Below are 22,232 nucleotides of genomic sequence, written 5' to 3' on the forward strand. Positions count from 1 at the left end.
GGAAGGTTCCATACGGGATATGCCGTGGTTACACATGACCTGATCATCTCAGCTGGATCGCTACCACCGCACATGTCTGCACAAGAAGCGGAACTTAAAGCTTTGACGCTGGCTTGTCAGGAAGCGACGGAGAAGGTGGTCAACATCTACACGGATTCAAGATACGCTTTTAGGAGTGGCTCATGACTTCGACAGTATCTGGGCAGCCAGAGGATACCTAACGTCCAGTGGAACTCCTGTAAAACATGCTGCTATCATACAAGAACTTGTGGCCGCTCTAGATCTACCTTTGGAGGTTGCAGTGATCAAGATCAAAGCTCACGGGAGATTGGATTCTCCAGAAGCAAGGGGGAACTTCTTTGCTGACAAAACAGCAAAAACCTATGCTGTGGATCCATTTGGGAAAGAAAAAGCAGCGGTGTACGTGTCACAAGACACTGAAGAAGGGACTAAAGGCTCTCTTATGAGGATCATCCATCTACATCAAGACAAGACATCAGATGATGAAAAGAAGTCATGGCAAGAAGGAGGAGCTAAAAAGGATGAAGATGGAGTCTGGAGGATGAACAAAAAGGTCTGTCTACCCCGTAATCTGTACCCTTCAGTGACAGAATGGGCACACGGTATCACCCACAGAGGCAAGAATCGGATGAATGACCTGATTTGAAAGATTTATATGGCACCTGGAATTTCTATTGTCACCCAAAAATATTTCAAGTCCTGCCTTGTGTGTGCAGCATGCAATCCAGCACCACCTCAGAAAGTTACTCAGAAACATTTGGCTAAACCACTTTATCCCTTTCAGAGAATTCAGATTGACCACATTCGAATGCCAAAAGTAGGGAAGCACGAGTATGTACTGGTAGTGACTGACATGTTTCCAGGATGGCCCGAAGCCTATCCAGTAACCAACATGACCGCCAGAGTGACTGTTAAGAGACTGATGAATGAAGTAGTAAGCAGATATGGGGTCCCAGAGGTAATTGAGAGTGACCAAGGACCTGCGTTCACTGCAGCACTGACTAAGGAACTATGGACATTGGTGGGAGCGGATTTGGGTTTACATACTCCATATCACCCTCAGAGCAGTGGGAAAGTAGAAAGATTGAATGGCACCTTGAAAAATAAAATACTGAAAGCCAGTCAGGAGGTCAGACTTCCTTGGACAGACATTTTGCCCATTGCCTTATACTCAGTCAGAAACACTCCAAGGGGTCCCACTAAACTCACACCATACGAGATTCTTTTTGGGGGGCCTCCAAGGTTGGGTCAATATTTTCCACAACAGCTAGCCTTAGGAAGTGATACTCTGGTAAAATATGTCATTGCCCTTACTAAAGAACTGTCAGTAACACATGCACGAGTTTTATCATCCATTCCAGATCCAGATTCCATTGAAAATACCCATACTTTCCAACCTGGTGACTACGTGCTGGTTAAGAAGTTCGTCAGAAAGACTTCCCTGGAGTTGAGATTTGAGGGTCCCTACCAAGTGCTCCTGACTACTCCTACTTCGGTCAGGATTGCTGAGCGCCTTCTGGATCCATCTCTCACATTATAAACTTGTTAGACAGTTAGGGACAGAGTAGGATCTGACCTGCTTGTCAAAGTCCAGCTACAAAGGGAGGTTTTCCACAAGGGAAAACTTGTCTCAAACTGGTGAAAACTCCAATTCCCCCTCCCGGGCAAGACGGTCGGATCTAGGATGTGTACATCAGGGTTAGTCGCACATGTGTATTTTACTGTAAGTAACCATGGAGATGGGAGATTGGAGAGTAATAGATCCAGCAGGTAGGGAAGTCCCGAGGACACTGGTAACGCGCTCCGATATACCTCCGCAGTATACCCATAATTAGTCACACATTCTCTGGTGTCTATAGCATCCATATTGTCATGAAGCTTCTGATGTCATAATAACACTTAACATCGATGGGTTAGGGAACCACGGTGGGATCAAGATAAAAGAAAAGGTTAATAAAGTATTTAGGGGGGACTGTTGAGGAGAGCCATAAGATCAAATACTTAATTAACCTCAACACATAAGGTAATTGAGGGAAGCAACCTATAACATGTATTGTTTAACCTTACATAAGTTTTCCTCAGACAAAGTAAGACACTTAAGATGGCTACCATCTCCTCTACCAGAGCCGTGTGCTCTGGTATCCAAGATGAACAATGAAGACACTGAAGATGGCCGCCATTTCCTGTTTCAGCATGCCGTGTGCTCTGGTATCCAAGATGACGCCCACCCTGATGACCTCATGGATCCACCCACAGCGACGCCCACCCTGATGACCTCACGGACCAACCCACCCTGATGACCTCATGGATCCACCCATGGACTTGCTCATGCCCAACCCACTAACCAATGAAATACATCCGATCACTCCCATTTTAGAGCTAACCGAGCCCCCTTACAGGAGATATATAACATTGTGTTCTCACTAATAAAGCCCTTCTTGGAGCTGAGCCACACATTGATCAAGGAGAGTTACAGCTGACTGTGTCTGGTGTATTTCTTTAGTGCACATGATCAATATCCATTAGGCCAGGAGTAGGCAACTAGAGAATTGAACATTATATTAATTGTTCAACCCTAATACTATCAGCACCACCAATCAAACCAAATGCCAGGCCTCAGATGCCAGGCCCAATAGCTATTGCTAGGTTTGCCACTCCACGATACAGGAACTAGACCATTAAAGTGTTTTTTAGAGTTTGTGCAAATCAATTCACAGAATCCGGTCCACTGGCCATATGAGTAATCTTGGGATCAAAGCAGGAGCTCCGAGAACAGATTTCTACCTCCCTGCACCTGCAGTTCTTCTTTTGATTAGCCGACCTAGGATGACATCACATGTATGTCACACAACAACGACTTCACATCAGGCCGGCTAATCAAAGAGTTGCAGATGCCAGAAGGTAGGATGCCATTCTCACTGCTTCTGTCCAGTGGTTGCTGATTACTGATGAAGCTGAAGCCCTAGGTCCTGAAAATGGATTCTCACCAACTCTAATTCCTATACAATGGCCTAACAAATGCTAATTTGGCTGTCAGCCATCTTCTTAGCATGTATGTAAATTCAATGGGGAAAGCAGAGTCAGGCTACTTTCACACTAGCGTCGTTTTGCATGCGTCGTTTAGGGGAAAAAATGGATCCTGCAAAGTTGTCTGCAGGATGCGTTTTTCCCCCATAGACTTACATTAGCGACGCATTGCGACGTATGGCCACATATCGCATCCGTCGTGCGAGTCGTGTTTTGGCAGACCGTCGGCACAAAAAACGTTCCATGTAACATTTTTTTGTGCGTTGAGACCGCCATTTTCGACCGCGCATGCGCGGCCGAAACTCCGCCCCCTCCTCCTCGCTCATCACACTGGGCAGCGGATGCGTCATAAGACTGCATCCGCTGCCCACGTTGTGATTAATTAGCACACTGTCCATCGGTACGTCGGGCCAACGGTTTGCAACGGCCCGTACCGACGGACTAGTGTGAAAGTAGCCTCAGCCACTTCCAGACATTTTTGCCGGAGTCTTATCTTCAGGGGAAAAAAAAGTGTCGAGTGTTGTAAATGAAACATACCTGATCCTTTTTCCCCCAACATCATCTACTGGGATAGAGTCAAGAGGCCCCCATATTCATGAGCCACAAGCAGATGTTTGGCTGGTCCTACTCAAATCACTAGGATTGATTAACTAAAACCTTAACATAATTGCAAGGATTTTGGCTAAGCAAATTTTAGTAACTTATGCACGAGACAGACTCTGGTATTACGTTTGAACACATTAGAGCTTACCACTTCAGTTGCAAAGAGGACAAAACCACTGAGACAGAGGAGGCAGCCATAGCCGCTGATCCCATCCATGGCTGTAACACCAATCCCACCGGCAGGAACACACCTAGTGAAGACAAGATAAGTATAATCCTTGGCATTTATATTAGCTGTGAGGTGCAAACCATAAAGACCCAGTCACACAATGAGCGTAAAAAGGCATAGAAGCAACTGTGATGTCCGTAATAGCTACATAGATGGACCTGTACAATAATTATTACCCAGGTCACATATAACAAGTTACCTGCTGCAATGGGAATCCCGACAAGATTATAGATGAGCGCAAACATGAAGTTAATTCTTATTCTTCTCACCGTCCTCTTTGAGAGGTGAATGCTGGCGACAACATCAAGCAAATCATTCTGTAATACAAACCAGGAATGGGTACTGGTTAGCACGTAAGGGTTTTATTAATTTTGTGTGTATAGAACACACTTACTAGTTATAAATATAATACACACACACTGACAAGCAAAAGGGTAACAATGTTTTGAACTTTTGACTTTTAGGCTCCATATCTCACCATTCACTACTGCTTTTAATGTGGTGCTGCCATCATTTTATAGACAATCATCTTGGCTATCTCATATAATAAATTTGACTTGCAACTATTTAGAATATGATTAATGATGCAGATTCATGTCACTGCATGGTTATCGTTTTGCTTCTAGTGGTGGATACACTTTTTTCTTCCTGTATACTAGAAATCACAACCTGTTCTCACATTCTCTAATAGCTCAGTGTGTTATTAGCTTGATTCCCAAGTGAAAGGTCACTGGTACGAATAGATGAGCAGCCATGAAAACAGATTTCCCAAAATAAGAGAAACAGAATCATCCAGCTCATCGACAGAGGTCTCTCGGCCAAGAAAATTGCCAAACCACATAATGTGAATGCCATGATAATTGGAAGAATATGAAATGAAGTCCATCCATCCATTCAAAAGTCAAGAAGTGGACATCCAGGCAAAATATTGGAGTAAACCAGTCGGGTCATCACAAGGTATATCAGTTCTGGTGCGACAAATACAGACGTGGAGGTGGCTCGTATACTTCATAACAGTGAGATCACAGACATCCATGCGAGCACCGTGTGACACACCTTACACAAGTCTGGAATAGTGCCCTGAAAAAAATGAAGAAGTCTTGACTTCAATATTGTCATAAGGAGCGTTGGCGCGAGCTTGCTAAAAAGTTTGAAAAGTGGAAGTAGAAGACTGAAAACGGGTGATTTGGAGCAATGAGATGAAAGTCGATAGACTAGGCTCTGATGGGTGCAAATGGGTCTGGAAGAGACAAGGCAAATAGGTGCTAATGGATAAAGAAATTGAAGGAACTGTCAAGATCGATGGAGGACGCCTGATGATATGGGATTGTTTCACAGCCAAACATGTAGGATACTTGGCCAGGATCGATGGTGTTCTCAGTGTTGAGCTATATGTGGGTATCCTACAAGACTAGTTACTTCATACACTTGAGTACAATGGGTATGAAAAGGACGACAGTGTTCCAGCAGGACAGCGACCAGAAGCATAAGTTAAGATTGGCGAAGTAATGGTTCAATGACCTCAACCCAATCGAACACTTGTGGCTAGAGTTGAAGAGAAAAAAAGAGAAGTCGGCGGCACTTAAAATCTCTTATTTAACAATCCTTAAAACATGGATGAACGGGTCCAAACCTGTTGAAACGCAATTGTGTACGAAACGGCCAACCATGTTTTAAAGGATTTTAAAGAAATAAGAGTGTTTAAGAGACTGAGTGCCACCTTTTGCTATTTTGGAACTCTACGCAAGTCTTACATGCAGTGAAGCACCAGGAGCCCCTCAGTATTTGCAAGGTGTATGCAGATATCCTTCATGATTACGTGAGTTTTGATTGGTTGCCGGATTTTCTTCTTATTACAGAGTTGAAGAAAAAGCTGTATACATACCAAAGTGAGTTGACCAGTATACACCAACTTTGGGAACGTGTAGAAGAGACCTGGGATCAAATTTTTATCAAGACATGCTTGTATCTAATTAAGAGCATTCTCAGAAGGATTCAGGCAGTGTTGATAGGCAAAGGTGGATTTACAGAATACTAACAAAATTATAAAAAATTTAATTTAGATTTTTAGGAGCAAAACAGTAACAATGCAGTAACATGACAAGAATCTGCATAACTAATCATATGCTAAATAGTTGCAAATCAAATTTATGCATGAGATAGCCAAGATGATTGTCTATAAAATAATGGCAGTCTCACATTGGAAGCTGTAGTGGATGGTGAGATATGGAGCCTGAAAGACAGAAGTTCAATACACTGCTACACACACACACACACGGGAACTACACCTCCATCCTGGGAAATAAAGTCTCAAAACGTGTTGCTCACACATCACATTTCTTAATAGGTTAGTGGGGCCTGATGATCCTGTAGCTAATTGTACTTAGTTCTGCTTGGGCTGTGAAGCGCGTGTGCGCATCCCTTTAAGTAAGGGAAAAGGATAAGGTTGGGCCTTCTCAATAGTCCCATAGAGACTACCAGGGCTCCAGCTACGGTATGTATGCTCTTGGTTATTATTTTATTTTTATATATAAAATGTAGATAAATGGTTGGACTGCGATAAACCAGTAGACAATGATTGAGGAACACTCGATTACTGGTGTGGAAACACTGATTTGAAACATCCGACAAGTGACATCATATGGAAATTGACTTCTGTCACTCCAATATTGTTAAAACACAAACTGTTTGATTCAGACATGGGGGATGCACATACTCTGATAAGAACAACATCTGCAGCTTCAATGGCAACATCTGTTCCTGTGCCAATGGCAATCCCAATATCAGCCCTGGCCAATGCAGGAGAGTCATTGACGCCATCGCCCACCATGGCTACTTTCTTCCCTTCGTTTTGTAATGCTTCCACTTTTGCCACCTTGTGAGATGGAAGAACTTCTGCAAACACCTTGTTGATCCCGACCTGGAAGAGCCAAAAGGTTTACAAACAATTCCTATCAAAACTACCAAGAATTTTACTAAAGTGAAAAATAGAATTCCGACTATGAGATATCACATTCCAGAAACTTACCTTGGTCCTTGAAATAATATAGAATACAATATAAACAGATGTGTTATAGTTAAACAGATATACGCTTTGTTTTCTCAAGAAAGGAATATGGTGGCTGCCATGACCTTGGTGGGGGTGAACGAAAAGGCAAATCCCACTGAACTGGTGCACTCACAAGCTGATTATAATCTTCTTTTATATGTTCTTTGTACATTCCCATATATTTCAGCCCGCCCTAACCTTTTAACTGCCTGTTTCCAGAAACGATTTACATGCCTTTTATCATAATTTATTATGTCTTTGAAACATTTCCCATGCCTAACTGAACATTCGGTATTGCTTCGTGACAATGGGTAGGGCATTACTGAAAGGAGCGTAGCCAAAGATGCAATACTTTGGCACAGTATGTTAGTAGTTAGTGAAAACTTGAAAAATGCACCAATGTACTATTCATCATGAGCCACTTTAATAACTTTGCCCCATTTATCATGGCCTAGTTTAAAAGGGTTATCTGGTACTTTAATATTAATGGACTGTACTTATGATAGAATCCTAGAATGTTAGAGTTGGAAGGGAGCTCCAGGTGTCCAATCTCCTGATCAATGCAGGATTCACTAAACCATCTCAGACATATGTCTGTCCAGCCTCTGAAGACTTCCATTGAAGACTTCATATATAATGAGGCAGACTGACTGAATCCGAATTCTTTGCCTTTTCACCTTGTATCTCGGCCTCAGAGGCACTTGAACAGGTAGATAACGTTCATAGATTCATAAGTTGTAGAGAAAAAGGTGTGCACTCAGTATATAGTTAGATAGGTGTTGACTGAACATGGAGGTGATCCAGTCAAAGTCATATATTGAAGAAAACAGCCGCACTCAAGTTTTGAATTTTTGGATGCATAACAAGAGCAAAAAGTTTATTCAAGTTAGCACAATGTTAAGGCAATTAGGAGAGGGTCTCCGTGGTAGGTTTAAAGTAGGTAACGTTTCGACCCCGTGATGGGTCTTTGTCAAACCTCGCTTGTGAGAAGATAAACGGTAGAAAAACAGAGCTGTAGTGAAGAAGAAATCTGGAAAGTTCCCAGTACGGACTAAAGTCAATACACGTAGAGATCCGGTATGGCACGGAAGAGGTATGTCCCTGTGAATGCTGGGAATAATGGAGCGATGCCTGGTGGTGGTGATTCATATGTGTAGTAATCTTTAATCTAAAATGACATCCAGTATGAGAATAATAAAAAGAGGCCTCCCCGACTAATACCGGAGCTTCGGTTATGAGGCAAACATGGGAATGTTCGCTTAATTTTTACAGGGTGTACTCATTTCACCATCAGGTCTGCTCTAATGAGCTGGTTATTATTATTTTTATTATTATTTATTGTTATAGCGCCATTTATCCCATGGCGCTTTACATGTGAGGAGGGGTATACATAATAAAAACAATTTTAACTCCGGAGAAAAAAAGAGCAATCAGGTATAGAAAAAGAAAACATTTTATTGATGAATAATAAACAGAACAAAATACAATAAAGTGCATAAAAAGTAGCAGGGGAGGACCCAAAGGGAAGCTGCAGGACTCCAAAACTGAGTGCCCAGACATTTAGATGCACAGCACAGGTTCAACTCTCAACCTAGCATAAAGTGCATAGTGCAATAACGCTGCCGCATCTAGGCAGCATATCCACTTGTTGCCCCATCAGTAACCGCATAGTGCTGCAAAAATATAATAATAAGTAGCCCCTAGGGGTGGAATGCTTACCAGGCAGTAAGTTTAAAGGAGTCCCGGGCCGGGTGTGCGTGTCCCGACGCGCGTTTCACGGGTAACAGACCCCGCTTTCTCAAGGGAATGTAATAGTAGCCCAGGCAGGACCTTAAATTAGCCTCTGACCCGACATGTGACATCATGCCGGCCAATCACAGGTGGGATTAGCGGCGCATGCGCACCGCGATTGCCAGACACTCGGCCAGAGAAGCAGAGCGTCATCGTCTTCACATGAGAGAGGGGAGGAGGAGCAATCCCCCGTCTCATGGAAGAGGACACAGACGCGCCGCTCCACAGCCGAATGCCGGCACCGCAGCACGCATGCGCACCCCCACTGTGCCACCACTGTGCATATTCAGATACTCTATGTGATCCGATTTGCCAATTTATAGATTTCTACTTAAAACCTTTGGTGGAAACACTTCCATCCTATGTACGTGATACGACAGACGCCCTGGCGAGGGTTGATGGCATTCTTGTGGATCATGACCAACACTCGTGTCGGCAAATCGGATCACATAGACTACCAATTCCTGATACTATGGGACGCCCGGGGGGGGTCGACGGCGTTCTTGTGGATCTTGGGCAATAAATAGAAAGTTGAAATTTTAGGAAACCTAACTGTCAGACCCTCAAGGACTTGTTTGGTAATTAGACCCTCATCAAGGGCCCTAATTAGGATTTTTTGAAGGTCCAATGAAAACGTGGATGTGGGGTTAAAAGACAATCTGCGATAGGTATCTCGGTCTCTCAGTTGGCGAAATGCCTCACGTTCATATTTATCTTGAGGCCAGATGACTATGTTGCCCCCCTTGTCAGCCGCCTTAAAAACAATGTTAGGTAATTTTTGAAGGTCTGAGATAGCCGTCCTTTCATCTCTTGTGAGGTTATCAAAGCGCCGTCTAGTAGACAGTTCCTTGAATTCCTCTGTTACCAATCTCGTAAAGATGTCAATAGCAGGACTGAGTGACAGGGGGGGGAACCTAGTCGATCTGGCCATAGCGGAGGATGGAAACCTACTTGTACTAGGGCCCTCCTGCTCCTCCAGGAGGTCCTCCAAGTGATGAAGGGTCTCTCTCTCGATCTCAGACATCAGTTCACATGATTCTTTTTTATGATGAAGTTTTCTGAGAAGCAATTTTCGAGAGAATAAATTGAGGTCCTTCATGGCTGTAAAAAAATTGAACGAATTAGTGGGGGCAAAAGAAAATCCCTTACTCAATACCCTTATTTGGGTCTCAGTTAGTATATGTTGAGAGAGATTCACTACCTGTAATCCTCCCTGCTGATTAGAGTTCCCTCCAGTTTGTTTTGATTTAGTTGTCTGTCTTGTGGTGCGTTTGGTGGTGGATATATTTGTAATAGAACCACCTTGTGAGGAACCCCTCAACACTGGTTCGTCCTCACCAGACAGATTAGATCTCCTAGAATTTGATCGAGATCTTGAATAGGAGGAATTTCTCGACTGAGGCCTTGACCGAAAGTTAACTTTCTGGATGTCACCTTTGAGGTGGACCACATTGGTCGCATCCAGACGGATGTTTATCGCAAACCAACATCGGTTAATGCACTTATCCATGCATCTTCTGCCCATAATCCATCTACGATTAGGGCCGTCCCGGTTGGTCAGTTCCTGAGGATGAGACGGATCTGTTCGTCAGATGCTAAATTCGAGAGCCAGTGTGCTGATCTCAAAACACGGTTTTCCGCGCGTGGCTACTCGAATAGATGCATCAAACGTGGCTATAAAAGGGCTAGAGAGACCTTCCGCAATGACCTATTACAGCCCTCAAGGACGAGAAAAGGGACCCGTGATAACGGCCCAATTAGGTATATCTCGACCTACAATCATGAATGGGAGGAGATGCGAAATATTCTCAAAAAACATTGGTCCATCTTAGGGGCCGAACCCTCCCTACAAACATCATTAGGGATGGGTCCTTCTATGACTGCCAGGAGATCTAAAAACCTAAAAGACCTTCTGGCAAAAAGTCATTATGTTCCATCTAGAGTCAACCCATTCGGGTCCAGAGGGCCCACTGTTGGATCCATACCCTGTGGTCACTGCCTGGCATGCGCGAATGTCCTGCGGTGTTCCACATTTAAATCATCTGATGGCAAGAGAGAATTCGATATTAGGCACCGTATTTCGTGTGGGAACACCAATGTCATCTACTATGCCACGTGTGGTTGCTCAAAAATCTACATTGGTTTGACATCAAGAGAACTCAGAGTACGTGTGCGTGAGCACGTGCGGGCCATTTGCGCGGCCAAGACAGTGACTGATTTATCCCTCCTTAAGACTATCCCGCGCCATTTTAGGCAATTTCATGGATGTGATCCCACATCATTGTTGGTGCGGGGCATTGATGTCATTCATCTGGGGATTCGAGGGGGGAATTATAAAAAACTACTTGCACAGGTAGAGGCCAAATGGATTGTGACTTTAGACACCATGACCCCAAAAGGACTAAATGAGTCACTCTCGTTCTCCTCTTTTCTCTGAGCAATTTTGGCGTATATATATAGTAATACTTACTCCTTTTCAAATAATGAAAAATCATTATTCCTGTCTTCTTGCTCTCTCCTTGGGGTTTGGGTGTGTGATTTTTGTTTTTAATTTACTGTTTTTAACTTTTTCTGTCTATTTTTTATAACTTTTGTCATCCCAGGCATAATACCTCCATTGGATATGGCCGTCCACCATCATATCGCCTCTATCTTTCACTATTATCTTTGGAGTATCTGAATATGCACAAAGGACGGGACACCATGTGATGCTGTACACTCCAGACCATCTTTGAATCAGCATATTTTTTCTTATTTGGCGTTGTATTTATATGTACTGTATTTATACTTGGTACCTTCAGACACTTTCTCTGTGTACATATATTCAACAGTGGTGGCACAGTGGGGGTGCGCATGCGTGCTGCGGTGCCGGCATTCGGCTGTGGAGCGGCGCGTCTGTGTCCTCTTCCATGAGACGGGGGATTGCTCCTCCTCCCCTCTCTCATGTGAAGACGATGACGCTCTGCTTCTCTGGCCGAGTGTCTGGCAATCGCGGTGCGCATGCGCCGCTAATCCCACCTGTGATTGGCCGGCATGATGTCACATGTCGGGTCAGAGGCTAATTTAAGGTCCTGCCTGGGCTACTATTACATTCCCTTGAGAAAGCGGGGTCTGTTACCCGTGAAACGCGCGTCGGGACACGCACACCCGGCCCGGGACTCCTTTAAACTTACTGCCTGGTAAGCATTCCACCCCTAGGGGCTACTTATTATTATATTTTTGCAGCACTATGCGGTTACTGATGGGGCAACAAGTGGATATGCTGCCTAGATGCGGCAGCGTTATTGCACTATGCACTATGCACTTTATGCTAGGTTGAGAGTTGAACCTGTGCTGTGCATCTAAATGTCTGGGCACTCAGTTTTGGAGTCCTGCGGCTTCCCTTTGGGTCCTCCCCTGCTACTTTTTATGCACTTTATTGTATTTTGTTCTGTTTATTATTCATCAATAAAATGTTTTCTTTTTCTATACCTGATTGCTCTTTTTTTTTTTTTCTCCGGAGTTAAAATACTTTCTATTGAGCGGGTTTTGTTGTGTGGCTCTTGTCATATCTTTTTGGAGTGACATGTGTGGCACTGACATGATGCCTTTGAGGTTGTGTTATTTAATAATAAAAACAAGTACAATAATCTTAAACAATACAAGTCATAACTGGTACAGGAGGAGAGAGGACCCTGCCCGCGAAGGCTCACAATCTACAAGGGATGGGTGAGAATACAGTAGGTGAGGATAGAGCTGGTCATGCAGCAGTTTGGTCGATCGGTGGTTACTGCAGGTTGTAGGCTTGTCAGAAGAGGTGGGTCTTCAGGCTCTTTTTGAAGGTTTCGATGGTAGGCGAGAGTCTGATGTGTTGTGGTAGAGGGTTCCAGAGTAGGGGTGATACGTGAGAGAAATCTTGTATACGATTGTGGGAAGAGGAGATAAGAGGGGAGTAGAGAAGGAGATCTTGTGAGGATCGGAGGTTGCGTGTAGGTAAGTACCGGGAGACGAGGTCACAGATGTATGGAGGAGACAGGTTGTGGATGGCTTTGTACGTCATGGTTAGGGTTTTGTAGTGGAGTCTTTGTCAATCCCTTCACTGGCTCCCCATTGCCCAGAGGGGAGAGGCCGGGGAATAGCGGGGAGACAGGTGGATTAGTCGGGCAGCAGAGATTAGAATAGATTGGAGGGGTGCAAGAGTGTTAGAGGGGAGGCCACAGAGCAGGAGGTTGCAGTAGTCAAGGCGAGAGATGATGAGGGCATGGACTAGGGTTTTTGCAGATTCTTGGTTGAGGAATGTACAGATTCGTGAAATATTTTTGAGTTGAAGTTGGCAGGAAGTGGAAAGGGCTTGGATATGTGGTTTGAAGGAGAGATCAGCGTCAAGGATTACCCCGAGGCAGCGAGCTTGTGGGACTGGGGGGAGTGGGCAGCCATGTACTGTAATGGAAAGGTTCGTTGGGGGGGGGGGTCGCGTGAGATGGGGGAAAGATGATGAATTCTGTTTTGTCCATGTTAAGTTTCAGAAATCTAGCGGAGAAGAAGGATGAAATAGTGGACAGACATTAAGGGATTCTGGTTAGTAGGGAGGTGATATCTGGTCCAGAGATGTAGATCTGTGTGTCATCAGCATAGAGGTGATACTGAAAGCCATGAGATTCTATGAGCTGTCCCAGGCCAAAGGTGTAAATGGAGAAGAGCAGGGGCCCAAGGACTGAACCTTGTGGGACTCCAACAGATAGGGGGCGAGGTGAGGAGGTGGTGTGTGATTGGGAGACGCTGAATGTCCGGTCTGTTAGGTATGATGAGATCCAGGATAGGGCCAAGTCTGTGATGCCAAGGGATGAGAGGGTCTGTAATAATAGGGAATGGTCCACTGTGTCAAAGGCAGCCGACAGGTCGAGGAGGAGGAGGACAGAGTAGTGTCGCTTGCTCTTGGCGGTTAAGAGATCATTGGTGACCTTAGTTAGGGCAGTTTCAGTGGAATGGTGTGACCGGAAGCCAGATTGCAAGCGGTCAAAGAGGGAGCAAGAAGAGAGATGGGAGGACAGTTCAAGGTAGACGTGTTGTTTCAGTAGTTTGGAGGCATAAGGGAGAAGTGATATAGGGCGATAGCTAGATACAGAGGATGGGTCAAGAGAGGGCTTTTTGAGGATAGGTGTGATGGAGGCATGTTTAAAGCTTGAGGGGAAAACACCAGTTGTTAGTGATAGGTTGAAGAGATGGGTTAGCGTTGGGATGAAGACTGTGGTGAGGTTTGGGATGAAGTGGGATGGGAGCGGGTCAAGTGCACAGGTGGTGAGATGCGATTTTGAGAGTAGAGTGGAGAGTTGATCTTCTGTAATGGTGAAGTTATTGGTTTTGGAGGTGGAGGGCGGGGAAGTCGGGAGGAAGGGCTCTGGGGGTTGTTGACAAAAACTGTCTCTGATGCTATCAATCTTCTGCTTGAAAAATGAGGCAAAGTCTTCAGCTGAGATAAGTGGGGAGGGGGGAGGTGCTGGGGGACGGAGGAGAGAATTGAAGGTGTTGAATAACTGTTTAGGGTTGTGAGACAGGGAGGATATGAGAGATGAGAAGTAGGTTTGTTTAGCTGTGGCGAGTGTGGTCTTGAAAGTAGTGAGGGACTGTTTGAATTCCATCTGCGCTCAGCAGCCCTGGAAGCACGCCTCAGTTCTTTGGTCAGGCTGGTGTGCCAGGGCTGTCTGTTGATTTTGCAAGCTTTGGTATGTGTAAGTGGGGCAGCAGATTCCAAAGCTACAGCTATTGTGGTGTTATATACAGCGGCAGCGTCATCCGCACTGTGTAAGGAACTTATGTCTGTGAGAGGGAGGAGGGAGTCAGAGAATGAATGTAGGTCAAGATGTTTAAGATTTCTGCGAGGGTGTGAAAGTTTGTGGGGTGGGGATTGTAGACATGGAGTGGAGAGGGAAAAGAATGTGAGAAGGTTGTGGTCAGAGAGAGGAAGAGGTGAGTTAGAGAGGTTAGATAGGGAGCAGAGGCGGATGAAGATGAGGTCCAGTGTGTGGCCATCTTTGTGGGTAGCTGCAGAAGACCATTGAGTGAGGCCGAAGGAGGAAGTGAGAGATAGAAGTGGTTCAGCACATACCTGATATCTTAACTTTTATCACCCTCAATATTAGGGCCGTTTAGGACTGAAAGTTACTACACCTGCAGATCAATAAATATTAGTTACTGGGCTAAGTGCCCACGTGGCTCTTCATATGTGGATATGCTATTTGGCAATGTATAAGAAACTGGATTAGCAAACAAATCCATGATCCTGTGTGGAAACGTGCTACCGAGGGGAGGAGATGGCAGAACTTTACTGTTGCTCAGTGAAGAATATCGGTTGCCTATGTTGCAAATGTTGGAATCAAGAGGTCTCAGTAGAGAATACGTTTCCTGCTGTAACTTATTGTGTCTTTTTACTTTTTTGCAGACATTACTGCACAAATGAGATAATCAATATGTGAGAATTTAATAGGACTATTGATTAGTTACATGACTTATGTTCAGGTATACTCCTGGTGTTGTCAAGGGGTCGTATTTAATGGACAAGACTTCCACATGATCAAGAAGGCTTGGGACAGGCCAAAAGCCGACATGTGAGTGCTGGGACTCTTTACTCTTAAGCCCCCATACACAGTAGATAGCTGTCGGCCAAACAATGCTTTGGCTAATCGTTTGGCCGGCAGCTCTCTCGCCCGGCTCTCCCGTACAGAGGAGCACTTTCTCTGATGAACACTCCCTGTCACGGGGTCCTTCTCTGGTACCACACAATCAACAGAGCCAGCAAAGAGTGAACAATCCCAAGACCTTTATTTAGGCAAAAATACGAAAGGTCCATATACGATCCACCACACAAAGGATAAAATAGTCCAGAACACGAATGCAGTTCAGTAACAGGATAAAAGTCCAACAATCCAGCAGACAGAGGATAGCATAGTCCATATACTCTTCTTTCTCTCTGAGGTGCTGTGAACACATCATCATTCCACACAGGACTCATCTGTGTCTCACCTCCCTGATATTTACAAGTCTCCCTCCTCGTTCACAGGTCAGGAGGGGGAAGGTCTCAGGGGCTCATTGTTTCAACAAGCTAGGTCAACATGTCATTAGCATACAATACAGTACTGTGGGGGCTGATATCAGATGGCAGCAACAGCCATTCATCAATTAGCAAATAACTCCTTCTACAAGAGAACACCATAAAAATAAGTAAAATAGAAATATACACAAAAATTATACCCACATAGCATATCACACCATCAGACTCCCGTATTCTCAATGATCAAGCCGCTGGCAGATCTCTTTGACGACTGCTTATCTCTAGAGGACAAAAGGATCTGCAGTCCGAAATCAGACATGCAGGATCCTCAACTACCCCAATAACCATCTGTTGGGTGCCCACATACATATTAGACTATCGGCCGAACCAGTTAATATCTGTGGATTTGGCCGACGTTAGTCTAATGTGTATGGGGGGCCTTAGTACCTGCTTATAATTCGAAACGGAATTAGATAAGTGCAATATATTTTAATATTGGCTGATGGGGACAAAGCTCCCCAGTTCCCATTCACCAACTAATGTCACTAATACTGTATACACATTTAGTAAGTTTAGACATAATTGCATACATGGAAGCAAAAAATACCTGAGTGGCGATTGCCTTGGCGGTCTTCCGGTTGTCTCCGGTGATCAGTACTACATCCACTCCCATTGCTTTCAGTGTGTGCACAGCAAGAGCCGCCTCCTGCTTTACTGTATCCGCAATAGCGATCATTCCACACAATGCACCTTTTCAGGGGAAAAAAAAAAGGTTGTCACAAAATAGACAGTAGCATATCACAAACATTCAGTAGACGCTCTTATAGAAGATAAATGCCAGCACAATGCCAAATTTAGGGAAATCCAGGCCTACAGACATCTATATTCTGGCATTCTAGCAATCTGAAAAATGACCATTATTCCTTTTAGAGTTTTCTGAAAGTTAAATAACACCGGCTGTTTTATGACATTTTGAACAGATAGATTTTCATATATAGGAATATTTGCATGCATTACCATCTATAGCTATCAGCACTGCAGTCTGTCCTTTCATTTCATGACTAGTCATAGCTTCATCTACATCACTGGAAATGTGCAGTCCATTGCGTCTCATCCATTCCCGGTTTCCAATTAACACAGAATGCGGTTGAGGAGCTGAGGCACCTATACAAAAATGGTCATTATTGAATAAAACGATACTTATGGAATTTATTGTTTTTTTGTACATTTCTCCTAAAAAGGAATCTGTCAGCCGGTTTTTCCTATTTTATCTCAGAGCAGAGCAGCATAATACAGAGGCAGAGACCCTTATTCCAGGGATGTATCATTTATAATGCTGTGTGCTCTAGTTTTAATACAATTAGTGTTTTATCAGCATGAGATTATCACTGCAGGACTAGTTCTCATGTGCCAGTCGGTCCAGCGCATCTGTGAAACCCCACCCCCACCACTGATTGGCAGCTTGCTGATAATGTACAATTGTACACAAAAACCTGTCAATCAGTGATGTGGGTGGGATTATACACTGCTCAGCATACATAGCACTGCTACATCTACAACAGAAAAAAACTGAAATTTTATCAAAACTAAACCAAGCAATCCAGCAAGTCATAAATCGCTGGAATCAGGCTTTGTGCCCCTACATCATGCTGCTCTCACAAGAATACTGATGTATTTCCCCAAGGATTGACTATAAATATCAATTCTAACTGCTGCATCTTCGCTGATCAGAAAACCCTACATGGCCTGGTCATCCCCTTGTGCCAATCTGATGAGAAATTCAGTAAAATTATCACTATCATCACATTGGTGCCGTCTATCATTTCAGACCTCCACTGATTTCCCAAATGTATTTACTTTACCCACTTATATAGCGCCATTAATTCCAAAGCCCCTTTTCTAATAAAAAAAAGGAGCCAGACAGTAGGATCAGACACTGGCTGCATTTTTTTTTGCATGTTTTACTATTGAACTGTATGACCTAGACGCACAGAGCTGCAGAATAAATGGATATCCCCATTTATAAATAGCCCATGTTCTCATTCGATGCCCAAGAATAATTATTTCTATATTCTCACTTCATGGTAGTGGTATGCTCGAAAAGGCATAAAACCCAAGGTCGTATATGCTGGAACTAGAAACTTTCTACAGATATATATCTTATCTATCACTGAAGTTTTGGTAACGCACTGGACTGGGTTCTCGCACAGTAGAATTATACCTTGTAGCTCGGGAGCAATGATTAGGGATCCATCCTCGTGTGGCCTCGTGAGGCCACTTATGTATGCATTCTGCTCATTTAGGCCCTTCTCACTCTGCACCAGGACACTTTCCACATTATTCACTTTACAGCGGATTCCGCATCCCGGGACCGCCTGGAAATCTGTACAATATCCCAGTGACCCTGTCCCAAGCTCCTACAGAAATATCAAAATATATGTAGTTATAAAACCTGGACCATAGTACTGGTTTCCATTTGCTTAAAGTAGGTTCCAAATTTATGCAAGTTATCACTATAAGTTAATCTTAAGAAAATTAGCTGTCTTATAGAATGAAAGAACCTCTCACAAGTAGCAACTAGGAGACTGAGCTACTTTAAGATCCCCATACACATTAGACTACTTGTCGGCAGATAGCTCTGTATAAGAGTGCCGGACGACTGATTGATGGGGAGATGTTGACCTGGCATGTTCGATTTCAGACTGCCAATCATATTGTTCTCTCAGAGATAAGCTACCGGCCAACATGTCAGCTGGTGGCTGTCTCAAAGAGCACAGGATGCTCTGTCGAGCTTTGCAAAATGACAACTGAAACTTTACTGTAGATCATATGTGTCAAACTCTGGCCTGAGGGCCAAATCTGGGTGATTATATTTGTCCAGCGATGCCGACACCACCCCCCTGCCTGGCATGGCACTTTCAACTGTAGAAGCATCCTGGATGCCGATGCAGTTGAAAGCATTGATTGAAGAGGGAGAGTCAGCTGACACTCACTACCCCATGATTCTGCCTCTGCGTCTGACATTTAAGTGGGGGCAAAAATTGCGACGTAATCGCGCCCACTGCTCCGAGCAGTGAACAGCTTCAGAGCGCTCGTTGCTGAGACCAGAGCAGACAGAGAACAACGAGAGGCATGTGTTTCTTTTAATATTCTGTATGGAGGACTATGTGGGGCCCATTATTCTTTATGAAGGACTATGTGGGGCCCATTATACTGTGTGGGGGATCACAGTTGGGGCTTAATACAGTGTTGGGGGTCACCATTCTTTGGCAAGGGGGGGGGGTGTCATCATATTGTGGGTGTGGAAGAATTCACTGTTGGGGTATCAAACTGTGTTTGGGGGGGCACTTTTGTTGGCATCAAACTTTATGGGGGCAACTTAGGGGCTTCAATAGGAGGAAAATTACTTTGTAAAGGCTGCGAAGTTGTGAGATATGCTCTTGTGTGACCCCACTGAATATTAAGAAATTCCTTTTTGAAGGGGGCCCCAATTAGAACTTTTGCGATGGGACTCCATGATTTCTATGTATGCCCCTGCCCACGAGAAATAGCCAATTCTCTGGTCCTGTGATCTGACGCAATGTTCTTTGTTCACTGTACAACCCTTTTTAAGTTTGTTTCCATATTAAAAGATTCATTGTTATTAGTGATGAGTGAGCACTAAAATGCTCGTTGCTCAGGTTGAGCAAATTGGAATACTCGGGTTCTCGACCCGAGCAATGAGCTCAATGTAAGCCTATGGGAAACCCGAGTATTTTTACCGTGATCCCCCATGGGAGTCTATTTAAGGTCTAAAAACGTCAGAAAATGATGGAAACACTGCTCAAATGACACATGAACATCATGGGGATCACCTCTGGAAGCATTTCTGAATCCTAGGTCACAGCTGTAAGCAATGTTGTCAGAGTTTCACACCATTTTTACAGGTGCACCAAAAAACATACAAAAGCGTATCCAAAATGGATTTTGCTGGGAAAAATGTCAAGGTACATCCTTTCCAGGGTAATGACTTGTATATAAGGCAAAATAATTAACCCCAGACCAAAATGTTCCTCCACCACTTTGACTATGTTCACACGCAGCGTTTTAGATGCGTTTTTCAGCTTTTACATTGCTTTCAACCAATACAAATGCATTCACTGGGAAATGTCAGTGTAACATTTAACAACCCTAGCTGGCCATGTAGTGTGTGACACAAAAGCAGGCCCATCTTGTTTCATTTCTGAAGGAGGGACTCAAAGTCACAAAGCCTATTTTTAGAGGGGCCTCAAGCGTCATTAATATTCTTAAAGGGCCATTATTAAACAGTGGGCCTCCTATGCAGTGAGTGGCTGGGCTGCAAGAATTACAGCGCACCCCAATACCCCTTTCATGAGAGGTACAGGAGGGCCTACTGAAAAAAAGTAGCATTGAATGCAAGGCCTGCCAATAAGCCTTTGAACCCAGGTACTGGATGGCCACAGGAAAACCCACTTCACATTCTTCAGTTGGTTCTGCCATACTGTTGTTTCCTTATGCACTGAATGCAAGGGCCGCCTTGACCCAAATTTGCACGCAACGCAATCTCCCCTTGGAAGAATCATGGAGTAGTGCCTCAAAATAAAAATTCCCATTACACAGGAGCGGGTCTCCTAGACTCGAAATGCCCATACACGAAGTGCATGGGCTGACAAACATTTCCCCATGGGGGGTACATTTTAAAAAAAAATTATTTATGGGGATCATAGGCACCCTTGCCCAAAAATTGAATGGCTGTAGCAGCACAGAACACGTTCACCATGGTGTTCTAGTGGCGGAGAATGATGATATGTGGAGGAAGGCATTATTAAAAACTAGGCCCAATGTTAAGGAGCGGGTCTCCTAGACTTGTAATGCCCATACACGAAATGCATGGGCTGAAAAACATTTCCCCATGGGGGTACATTTTTTTAAAATATTGTATGGGCATCATAGACACCCTTGCACAAAAAATGAGTGACTTTTCCCTCACGAAATACATTCACCCTGGTGTTCGTATGTTTGTTGATGAAGAGGAGGAGGATAAGGAGGAGTATAACACCAAACAGACCAAATCAGGAAGCGTATACCCATATATATGTGGTTCTGAAGAGGTGCATGAGAATAAACCTCCACAAAAAAAGACAATGTATTTGAGGTTATGTTTCGCTGTATCACTTGGTGGTGTACAGAAGTCTTGCCCAATCCAGCCCTTGTTCATTTTTATAAGATACTGTAGAGATCAAAGTTCAAATGCAACTCTTCTGCATTGTGCGGTTTGTCACCTAAGCAGAGTAGCTTCAGCACAGCCTGTTGCCGCTTGGCTGAGGCAGTGCTTCCAGCTTCTGACTGATGTGTTCATTTCAGAGATGGAGGTTGAAGAGGAGGAGGAGGAGGTGCAGGAGCTGTAGACTGTGGGGGAAACCCTGATTGATGTAGGGCCCGCATTCCTCATCGTGGGGAGGATGTGTTCCATCCCAGGGTCCGATTCGGTCCTGGCTTCCACTATGTTAACCCAGTGTGCAGTCAGTGAGATGTACCATCCCTGCCCAAAAGCACTTGTCCACATGTCTGTGGTTAGGAGGACTTTCCCAGTAACAGCATTGTTGAGGGCACGGGTAATGTTGTGGGACACATGCTGGTGTAATGCCGGTATGGCACACCGGGAGAAATAGTGGCGACTGGGGACAGAGTACCTTGGGACGGCCGCCGCCATCAGGTTGCGGAAAGCTTCCGTCTCAGCGAGCCTAAAAGGCAACATTTAGAGTGCAAGCAGACGAGAAATGTTAGAATTTAGTACTATGGCCTGTGGGGCGCTAGCTGTGTATTTCCGCTTGCTTTCCAATGACTGGGGTATAAACAACTGAAGGCTGCGCTGGGACAAGGATGTGGACAGGCGTGATGATGGTGCTGGTTGACTGTAGGCAACAACAAGTGCAGGGCCAGAGGCATCTTCACATGCACGGTGAACTGGGGATTGGCTTCTACGCAAAACAGTGGAAGAAGCAGTGGTGTCACCTGCAGACACTGTTCCTGGAGCCTGGGGTTTGGCCCACAAAGTCGGGTGCTTTGCTGCCATGTGCCTAATCATGCTGGTGGTGGTCAGCCTGGTAGTTTTGCTACCCCTGCTGATGCAGGCATGGCAGGTGCTGCAAATGGCCTGTTTGGGGTTATCGGCAGAGTCTTTAAAAAATAACCAGACTCGGGAAGATCTAACAGTTGGAATGTCAACTTTCCTCATGTTGGTGTTACGGGGAACGGATGCACGCCTGCTGTCTGTGGCCACCACACTGCTTCTTCCTTCTTCCTGGCTGTTGGGGTGATATGCCTCCTTCCCCATGTGTGCTGCTGTGCTCGTTCTGCATGTCGTCCACCACCTCGTCTTCCACATCTACACCCTGCTCCTCCTCCTGACTTACTGGCAATTGTGTCTCATCCTCGTCCACATCTTGTGACACTTCGCCTTCGTGTGACCGTGGCCGTTCAAA

The 22,232-nt window shown here is 44.6% G+C and overlaps 1 protein-coding gene across 2 annotated transcripts in view; it reads right to left on the reverse strand.

Annotated features, from left to right (window-relative positions):
• The window catches only part of ATP7B (ATPase copper transporting beta), a 122,472-nt gene that overhangs the window by 12,282 nt on the left and 87,958 nt on the right, over positions 1-22,232 (reverse strand). For both annotated transcript variants that reach the window (XM_077298130.1, XM_077298129.1), the window contains 6 exons: positions 17,969-18,164; positions 16,765-16,911; positions 16,355-16,497; positions 6,597-6,800; positions 4,080-4,197; positions 3,800-3,902 (listed from right to left, as the gene is read on the reverse strand). In XM_077298130.1, the coding sequence (XP_077154245.1) occupies positions 3,800-3,902; positions 4,080-4,197; positions 6,597-6,800; positions 16,355-16,497; positions 16,765-16,911; positions 17,969-18,164 (911 nt within the window). The remainder of the gene's footprint in view (positions 1-3,799; positions 3,903-4,079; positions 4,198-6,596; positions 6,801-16,354; positions 16,498-16,764; positions 16,912-17,968; positions 18,165-22,232) is intronic.

This window comes from Ranitomeya variabilis, chromosome 3 (assembly GCF_051348905.1).
Source record: "Ranitomeya variabilis isolate aRanVar5 chromosome 3, aRanVar5.hap1, whole genome shotgun sequence".
Taxonomy (NCBI): domain Eukaryota; kingdom Metazoa; phylum Chordata; class Amphibia; order Anura; family Dendrobatidae; genus Ranitomeya; species Ranitomeya variabilis.